The 10,259-nt window shown below is 34.7% G+C and overlaps 1 protein-coding gene across 2 annotated transcripts in view; it reads left to right on the forward strand.

Annotated features, from left to right (window-relative positions):
- LOC135222886 (lysine-specific demethylase 5C-like) overlaps positions 1-9,921 on the forward strand; it is a 59,679-nt gene extending 49,758 nt beyond the window's left edge. For both annotated transcript variants that reach the window (XM_064261252.1, XM_064261251.1), the window contains 7 exons: positions 1-56; positions 969-1,121; positions 1,308-1,470; positions 1,591-1,735; positions 1,844-2,030; positions 6,333-7,355; positions 7,620-9,921. The exon at positions 1-56 is cut by the window's left edge and continues 263 nt beyond it. In XM_064261252.1, coding sequence (XP_064117322.1) covers positions 1-56; positions 969-1,121; positions 1,308-1,470; positions 1,591-1,735; positions 1,844-2,030; positions 6,333-7,355; positions 7,620-7,694 — 1,802 coding nt within the window. In that variant the 3' untranslated portion in view covers positions 7,695-9,921. The remainder of the gene's footprint in view (positions 57-968; positions 1,122-1,307; positions 1,471-1,590; positions 1,736-1,843; positions 2,031-6,332; positions 7,356-7,619) is intronic.
- The last annotated feature ends 338 nt before the right edge of the window (positions 9,922-10,259 follow it).

Consider the following 10,259-nt stretch of genomic DNA (forward strand, 5'->3'; position numbering starts at 1 on the left):
TAGAGAAGACAGCACGAACATTTTTGAAGAAGAATTCACATCTTACACTATTAGAGGTATTGTCAGTCAGTGTTGGTTTATTTTATTTCATGTTAAAAAAAAGTATATTTTCTCTTGGGAAGGTGGGATTTTATATAGAATAGTACTCGCATAGTTTCTTTACCGTAAGAAAGGTGAGATTTTGAGCATACTAATTCTTAAACCATTGTTAATATTTAGATTGAACTTAAGAATAATTATAAATGGGCTTTCATAGTGGTAAAAATCTTTCATCCACTGAGATGTTCAGGAAGCCAAGCCAACATTATTAATACTAGAAATAGTTTGCAAACTTTTATTTGTATTCAAGTCTGGGCAGTTTCATTTGCATGTTCTTATGCTGGCTAGTAAGTAGTCATGTCGATAATGGTTTGAGAACTGGGTAAAGGATAACTTTCATAACAGTTATTGGTTTTGTTACCATTACTTGTGTGGAATATTTTTCTGTGATACATTAGCACTGAATGTTTATTACTAATACAGGCAATCCCCGGGTTACGACGGGGGTTCCATTCTTGAGACGCGTCGTAAGCCGGAATATCATCAAAAATCCTAAGAAAACCTTACTTTTAATGCTTTGGGTGCATTAAAAACTATGTAAACTGCATTCTTATTGCATTTTTCATCCAATAAAAACCTTCAAATATTGATTATTTTGCATTTTTTGTCATATTTCTTGTGCCAGATCAGCGTTGTAGGCGCTGTAACCCTGGAACGTGTCGTAACCCTGGAAATAATTTCTGATGAATATAATTGAAAAGCGCCTTAACCTCGGAACGTTATAAGCCGAACCCGCTGTAACCCGGGGACTGCCTGTAGTTATTTAGCATTTGTGTATTGCGAATGTAAGTTTTGTAAACCAATTTGTGTGTTGATGTAACTTTCACACTGTGCAGCGGTAATAGTATATTGGAAATCATTCCCTACAGGTATTGGTTCCAAGGACAGATATAGGCGTAGTTTCGGGGAAGCGTAAGAGAGTTAAAAGAGAAGAGATGTCTGCACAGCAACAACAAGCACAGCTTTTAGATATATCATTTGAAGATACTGCAAACCCTGCTACAGTAGTGAAGGCTTTCAAGGTAAGAGAAGCTAAAATGGAAATTTCAGATTGGTTACAGGCAAATCAAGTAAAATGCCATTTATTAAAACATTTGAGTGCCTTTTCAGTACAGTATTGATGATTAGTGGTGTATATTTCTTTGGATAATATGCTTATCATTTTTAGCATGCTAGTCTCTTCATAATGCAACCATATCATAAACTAGGAATGTGAAGAACGAGAATTGGGAGCCATGAGAGCACTAAGAGCTCACAACCGAAACAAACGTGATGGTGAAGCTGTGCAGGAGGGAGCTACATTCTGCATTTGTCATAAAGCACCACAACCAAACATGCTCACGTGTTCTCTATGCCTTGATTTGTTTCATTGTAAGTGGAAGTGTTAGTGACAGATTTTGTATCTATATTTCCTTATACCATGTTTAGATTGAAATGTTGAATGGAACTGAAAAAGAACTTAAGTATATTTATATAAAAACTCCTCTTCAGCTGGATGTGTCCCTTCATCTCATCGCACGAAAGTAAAGCTAAGTAGTGAAGGACGTTTTTTGTGTCCTTCATGTGAACGCTCCCGACGGCCAAGACTGGAGACCATTCTGTCACTTCTTGTAGCTCTGCAGAAGTTGCCTGTCAGGTATGATGACTATGTTTTTATTTTGTGGAAGTTTGTATCATCAGATATCTTGTGTGAAATCATGCTACTTACTTTGAAAAAGTACATGTTTTGATGTTTACTTGATAGGTTACCTGAAGCAGAAGCTCTTCAGTGCCTAACTGAAAGAGGAATGTCTTGGCAAGACAGAGCAAGGAAACTCATGAAAACTGATGAACTCACAGCTGCACTTGGAAAGCTGTCTGTTTTCTCTCAGAAGTTGATAGAAGCCCAGGCCAAGCAGCATAAGCCCACATCATCAGCTGTACGAGATGAAGTGAGTAGCCAGCTTTTTCTCATTAATTCGTTCAGAAAATAGTTTGTGGGGAAAAAATAGTTGGTTAAGTCTTGTGGCAATGCTTAGAAATGCAATTCTGGTTAAGAAATACCTATGCTTTATACCACTCAATATTTTTCAGACATTTGAAATCAAGGTAAAGTATTGCGTGGACTATTTTGGGTGTACATAGTACTATACCACATATAATGGCAATTTCTTTTTGGAGTTGTTAAAGAAAGTATTTCTGGAAAAAATAGCAACCTTTACTTTGTGTTCCAAATAATAACTACGAGATTGAGTCAATGGAGATTGTGCTAATCTTTTTGGAACATTTTCTCCTTATAGTGACAACAAATTCTCTGCATAATTTAGGATGCCATAATAGCTTTTCACCAATACTGAAAGTTTTTAGTTTTATTAGCAGTGGTGTATTTGCATGCTTGAAATGTAAGTTAAAGAGATAATGGAAATATACATAGCCACTGCTGATTTGGAACTAGACTTCTCTCCCCCCCCCCCATCTGTCCACCAGCATGAGGTGTTTGCGTATGGTAACACTGCGTCCCGGGCTGTAGAGTTACATTCAGCTTACATTCAACAATAATAATAACCTTATTTCGAATATTAACGGTGTAATTCGCATACTGTAAATTATTAAAACACTTTTCAGTTGCAAATGTACACCCTGATGTCCTTTTATTTATCTAAAACTTACACATAGCGTAACTATTTAAGACCGGGACGCAGTGTTACCATGCGAAAACACCACAAGCGGATGGACAGATGGAAAAAAACAGTGTAGGTTCTTAAAAAAAAAAAATGTCCAAAGTTGCTTTTACCAAGAACATGTGATATTAGGCAAAAAAGTTGAATACCTGCCAGTTTGTGTGTGCAGTGTATACTTTAAAGAATAAAAATTTAACCAGTTGCAGTTAAAGCTAAACATTCTATGTATAGCCTGTGACCTAGAACTGCCAAAGCAGACAATCCCTGTCAACTTTGATCAACGAAGGGAATTTCTGAAAACCATTTGATTGGATCAACGAAGGGAATTTCTGAAAACAATTTGATTTAGACTAAAGCCACTAAGTTTGTGAAAATGGTGTAGTGTGTTTTTGTGTGAATATGAGTTACCTTGTATCCATACTCTCCTTTTGAATAAGGTTAGAAACTTCATTTTTTTTTATCAGTGAACTTTCATCTCCTCTTTGGAGTTTGGAGGCACTTGTTCAATTTACCTGACCATGGCATTTAAAGTTTTTGTCTCACAGGCAGGCCTGAAGGGTTGTCTTGCACTAAGTTTCACATGTTACTCAACTTGTCTGGTTTGCAATTAATCATAAAACCCACTTTTTTCATTTAGAATATTCAGAAAATACCAGATTTTCTCATTTTTGTTTTCTACAAAGTAAGCAGATTTCCTTTTTAGCAAACAGTAAAAACTTGAAATTCATTGTGTAGTCCCTATATCTGAAGTGATAAAAAACACACTCGGATGGCGTTTTAAAACAGTATTTGTGGTCCGAGTTGTCACAGTTAAGCCTCAGAGTAAAAACCAATGTTAAGTGAAGTTGAGTAACTAGGATGAATAGATCAGTTGGAACAGATAGCCAGAATCCCACATTAAAATTTAATTTCCCTTTACATGGTTGTACATACATGAAATTAGTTCTTTCCACTGTCTTCCATTTAGTGCATTTCATGGTGAATCATCTGTACCTAAAGGTGCAGACCCTTGTCTGTACCATTTTATGAATAGTTTTTTGGGCCCCTCTTGCACATCTACTATGTTTTCAAACCTCATCACATATCTTAACCATCTTAGTCTTGGAGATCTTAGCTGCTCTTGACTTAAATATTTTAAGGCATTGAAAATTTTAATAATTTACATTTTCTATTCTTGATAAATTTGATACAGATTGTCAAGTTCACGCCCACACACCTTTGCAACCTCTGCAAGACCCATTTTCATGATTGTACATTGACGCGACATGATTCATTTTGTATCGTCCAGATTCTCAGACTCAACTTTTTCCTTTTTCCATTTCTAATGTCATACATGTTGAAAAGTTTGCAAATTAACAGTTAGCACTATTTTCCTTATGGTTATATAGATATGATCCCTTTTATGCATTGATATATATAATTCATAATCTGTGATTTGAACATTTTTTTTTTTTTTTTTTTTTTTTTTTTTTTTTTTTTTTGTTTTTTTTTTTTTTTTTTTTTTTACACGTTACTTAACATGCTCCTTGGACTGGTCAACATAACTATGTCTGCAACATTATAACAGTAGACCCAATTAGGTCAACAGTCATAACATTTTCAAATAGGAATATGAATTACAAAATTTTTTTGAATGTTGAAGTTTTAGGCTGTGTTCAAGCTGAATGTGTGTTGCAAAATAATTTATTGGCCTAAAAGATAATCTAACCCTTCTGAGATGTTATCTGTTACTAATTAATTTATTTGTAGAGATTATCTGTTCTTTTAGGAATAAAATAGGAATATCAATTATAAAAAATAATCTCAGTCTTCTGAGATGTAGTAATCTGTTACTAATGAATTTATCGGTAGAGGTTACCTGTTCTTTGAGGAATAAAAGATGATTTTGATTATATGGAGAAGATGGCTATTATTCGAAATATCTATTAGTATTAATATCAAGGCGTATGGAGCATTTGTAGTTTTAAGTGGCTTAAAATATTTTCTTGAAAGGTCCTTCTGCTCGCTTTTGATGCCTAATTTACTCTTTAATAAGGTAACTTGATGGGCGTGTAGATAACCTAATTTGCTTTCTGGCCATAAATTGTTAATATAGAGAAGTGTGAATGTTAAGTGTTAAGTAAAGAAATCTAACATACATAGATCTAGGAACCAAATCTTGGCTTTGACAAAAGAATAATTACATAGCGGAATATTTGTTATTATTTGAAAATAAATGTTTTCAAGATAATTTCATTGTTGCTACTCATTGTAGACTTACATATGTTACACCAGGTGGCTCTTGTTACATCGCCAATCAAATGTTTGCGTCACACACGCTCCACTCATGATATCAGTGGGCGCATTCTACTTCTGTATTTACACACTTACATTTCCAGTTTTATGATTGCTTTTGAAGTAATGTTAATGATATAATAATTTTTTTCATTTTTTATTTAACAATTGAACTGAGGTGTGATGACGACTTCGTTTTAGTCGAATGCATCAGTGATGAGTGAACGAAAGTTTTGAAAATGTTTCGTAAGTGTTTATTCTGAATATTGGCTACACAATATTTTTTGTTTTGAAATGTATGACAGGTTTCACTCGTATGGAACATATGGCCTTGTTTGCAGTAATCGTGTTGTCACAGTAAAATAATAGATAAATATGGGACATGTTACGTTGCCAATTAGTGAATTTTGAACTAAATCCCGGGCAGTCGTGTATGTAGCATCAGTTCTGAGCATAGCTGTACATTTCTTTTACTTTTTTACCTGCATGGATATTCAGTTCTCTCCTTAATTATATATTTACATCTTTCAATAATTCCTACAACCTCCTCTTCTGTTTCTTCTGTCAACTCAAGATCTTCTGTATATAGCATCTGCCAGGGACCTCCCTTTCAGAAAATATGAAAAGTAAGACGGAAAACTGTAGCTGAAGCCATAGCTGGAGCCAAAGGATTGCTGTAAAGAACCTTTTGCATCAGTCCCAGTCAGTAAATGAAACTAATAGGGTTGTTAAATTTAGTCACTGAAGCTAATTGTAAGAATTTTTAAAGTAAGTATTTTTGGAGTAAATAAGAAAATTAATTATGACATCTATGATGGAGGTAGCTGTATGAAGCTGCAAATGCCTGTCTGTGGTGAATGACATAAGAGAGTTATTGTATGCTAGGTGAGGTGCAAGAAACTTTTCCATTAGAATGTATCGAGAACATGCACTTGATATTTGTAAACTTTTTAATTTTATGTACAATGGTAATTTTCATATTGTTGATTAATAACTGCTTTTCATGCAGAGTACTGATACTTTTACTCTGTATAAATGTTAATGCTTGTTCGTTATATATTTATAGTTTCTGTGATTTAGTGCAAGTTAGTATTTGCTACATGTTTGCTAATGAAAGGCGCCATGTCAACTTTGTTGCTACAGGTTGTTTAGTTAAGGAAGTTTTCTCCATAATTGATTAAAAATTGCTTTGGTGACTCTTCATACTTGCAGCTTTTCATGTTGTGGCAAACTACAGTTTGTCATTGTTCAAAAAAAGTGAATTTACAAGATTTTGATTTTATTTTTGTGTCATTGCAGGAAAAAATGGAAGTAGAAGATTCTACAAATGATGATTCTTTGATGAGTGAAGATGGGGACAAAGAGTGCCGTGCAGATAATTCAAAGATAGATAGTGAAAAAGAACCAAATAAAAAATCTGAAGAGGGTAGTTGGGAACATGCATATTCCAGTAATAAGGGAAACAGAGAGAAGAAGACAGAAATTGACAAGGCCCGATGGAGTCGCCTTGTAGCAAGTGTTATGGAAAATCCAAATGGTCCCCTCATTACTCTCTCACCTAATATTCGGTCCCAAGTTCAAGACTTGCTGGTGGAAGGAGAGCTGCTTGAAGTTAGTCTTGATGAGACTATCCATTTGTGGAGAGTTTTGCAAGCAGCTAATCATCCCCCAGCTATGCTAGAAGACACATTGTTGTCCTTAAATTCAACAAGTAACACTAATGAAGATAAAGCTAAAAAAGCAGTTCCAAAAAAGAGGAAGTCACAAGGAGAAGGAAGTGAAGATATGCAGCCAAAATCACCACAAAAGTCTCCTACAAAGAAGACAAAGCTCATCAAGCCTGGAGCTTTAAATGCAGATGGAAAGATAACTAAAGGAATTATTAAGAAAAAGGCAATTGCCAAATTAGCTGGAACTGGTGGAGGGGGAGGGGGAGGAGGAATTCAACCAACAACTGGAATGGGTTTAAGTGGTGGCTTAGATAAAAAGAAAAGAGAAGGCCTTATGCCTAACAAAGATGGTGTAAAGAAAAAAGGTTGTGGAAAAAAGAAAAGAGCTGTACAGAGTACGCCTAGTGATGATGATGATGATGACAATGATGAAGCATGTGCAGCAGTTAGGTGCTTTCATCCTACAGGACAGAATGTAGATTGGGTTCAGTGTGATGCTTGTGAGGGCTGGTTCCATTACATTTGTGTAGGCCTGACTTCAGCCGACGTAATAGAAGAGGAGGAGTATATATGCAAACGATGTCTGCCAAAAAGAGTAAATAAAGCAGCAGGCACCAAGGCATCAGGGGCAGCCAAAGCAGTAGCTCCAAAGGTAGGATTAATTTCTACCACACTTTAAGGACATTTATTTTTCTGTCTCTTGATTTTTTATTTATTTTTTCCCAGTCTTATGTTAAAACTAAATGATTTTAACTTTTGTACTCTTGGAAAAGTTGATTTCTTGAGCAGTACTTATAAAAAAAATTGAGCCATTTTTCTAGGAAAGAGAGTAATGGTAGAGAAAGGGATTAAGAGTTCAAGACACTCCTTATACGAAATAGAAAATTTTTGAAACTGATGTCATGTTAACTTGCAGCCAGGGGAGTTGACGGAAGAGGAGAGTGTGGACATCCTCCTCAGCCTAGCTTCAAGTCTGCCACCAAAGGAGTAAGTGTGTGATGCTCCTTAAAGTGATTAAACTTCATTGTGGTGTGATGATGGGTTTTGAAGTTGGGCATTTTGGAAAGAAGCACTTGCTTCTCAGATTCCAGAGAAATTTGCTTGAGTTTCAGAAGTTAAATATTTTTGTTAATTATAATACAAAACTTGGCTATTGCGGTGTAAATATAGAATACATATGCAGAATCATATTGTAGAATTTTTTCGTAAGGAGAGGTTAGCAGCTCAGATGCACGAGTTGTGCATTGGGTTTTTCCTTCATTATAGTTTTGGAGGCAGTTGAAGGACCTCCTGTCCATTAGAGTGTTTTCTTCACCATATTGCCATGTTGGCTTTAGTGGGTGGCAAATAGACTTCTCTAAATAGAATTTACTTTATAAAAGGATGAATGCCGTATTGGCTTGTGTTAGCCAAATTGAATTATTTTCATATTTGACACTGCATTCCCTTTCATTTATCCAATTACCCCAGTTTGCAGCAGTCTGACCAAAGATGAACCAGAACTTTTAATTTTCAGTATTTTATTAAGCACTCGTTATGACAATACAGTCTTGAATAAGGAAAGCCTAAACGTCAGATTACCATGATCAGACATTCATTCCAGTTTGAAAGCATACTGTAATAAATTTTCAGTTTTTTTGTGTGTTTTCCCCTTTTATCTTTGTCTCCTTATGAAGCCTTTGTGATCTTACTTTCATGGACAGTGTTTTGTAGACTGTTTACATCACAGGTTCCCATATTCACAGGTATTTATTTTCATGATGATATGAACAATATGATTCCGATACTGGTCAAGATATAATAGGGTTTTGGATGAATATAATGGTCTTGTTACTTACACATTGTTTATGAGATACTGTTTGTTCGTACAGAACCTCTTTGCAAATATTATGTACAAAGCCCAGGAGAGGGAGTAAAGTTGTATTTATATGCCAAATTCACTGTGCTGTACATGCTATTTTTGGAAGTCTTGTTTATAAGTAAGGTATTTTGTTCATTTTCTTCTTCTGTTCTTCAACGTACAAAAAGTATATTGTGTTTTCTTCCATTGTCTGTATAAATTTCATCTCGTCGCCATTATTTTCAAGAAACCTTTTGCTTGAAAGTGTTCCTTTTGGACAAGCTTTTGTACATTTCAGGAGGCCTCATTCATCATTACACAATAGTGGCTTAACTAGTCATGTAATTAATCATTCAGTATTTTGTATCCTCAACATAGACTGATTAGCACATATCTAAATTAAAACACAATGCAATTCAAGTAATGTATGTATTTGAGTTTTGTAGTTGTAATGTAGCATTTGACTTGTAGTATGGTCAAATTTTGCAATACTATACATATTTAAGCAATACAGTACAGGTTCCCGTGATGAAATTTGATATAAAAGTATTTTCTTGGATTAACAGTGAAATTTAATGCTTGTCACTATAGGTGCTAATAAGTCTTGAGACACTTTTCTGCCCATATCTTGTGCATCTGCTGCCAGTATGTGTTACATCTTATGATGGATCATTGACAATGGGTTGGCAATTTTCTAAGATAGTATTAACTTCCTCATAATTTTATTGACCATGTTATCACCAACCATCCATAAGACAAAGCCTCCAATTAGCAGCCCACCTTATTTATGCTGGGTAAATGATCTCAGTTGCTCTACAAATTACAGTTGCTAATAGCAACTTGTACCATAATTTTTTCCCAACTTTTTACAAAATGTTGAGTGTATTTGTTCATATATTTAAGGCTGTACAGTTCATCATTTTTCCATTATGTACACAATTTCGTTTTTCTCAAACTTTGTATAATTTTGTCCTTGAGTAGAGATACAAATCCCAAAGAGGGTGAGTATGGTATACACAAACATATGTATTCATAATGCACCAGGGTTATTTCTCAGAGTTTATTCAACCTTTATAAAATCCCTTCATGAAATTCAAGCATACTGGCTTTCTTTGATTAACTGAAGGTGTCTCTACAGGGACAAAAGCAGAGGACAAATTGGTAATATCTATTTCATGCTAAGAGGAAAGATCTTAAGTGAGTATAGTGCCCATGTAATTTATGTTCTTTTGATAGTTAAGTTGGTTACTGAACTTGTGTTGAATCATTTTTGATGAAAAAAAATTACTGATTTGTGCCTCAAAAATTACCAGTGTACCTGTGTTAGTTTAGCTGCACTGTTCTTGGTATTAAAGAAATACCTTGAAAGCTTTAGAAATCTTGTTTTAATTAATATCCTTAAATTGGAGAATTTTTCATTGACTAATGTTTAGAGCAAAATATATAGCCCCATTATACTTCTACTTATTTGATGATTTAACAGATCAGATTTTTAGTCTGTACCTCAACTTTTATGGAAACTTATTTTAGGTTGGTAGCTTTTGCATAGATTACAAGTTTGGTTGTTTCTCAAAAGTAATTAGAATAGTACTGATTTCCATTGTGATGGTATTCACAATCCAGGAGATATTGAACAGCTGATTCATTGCCAGTCTAGCCTGATATGTCTTTGCTGCTTGTGTATTACATCCTATGGGCTGCTTTATGAGCAAGAGC

Source organism: Macrobrachium nipponense, chromosome 8 (genome assembly GCF_015104395.2).
Source record: "Macrobrachium nipponense isolate FS-2020 chromosome 8, ASM1510439v2, whole genome shotgun sequence".
In the NCBI taxonomy this organism is placed as follows: domain Eukaryota; kingdom Metazoa; phylum Arthropoda; class Malacostraca; order Decapoda; family Palaemonidae; genus Macrobrachium; species Macrobrachium nipponense.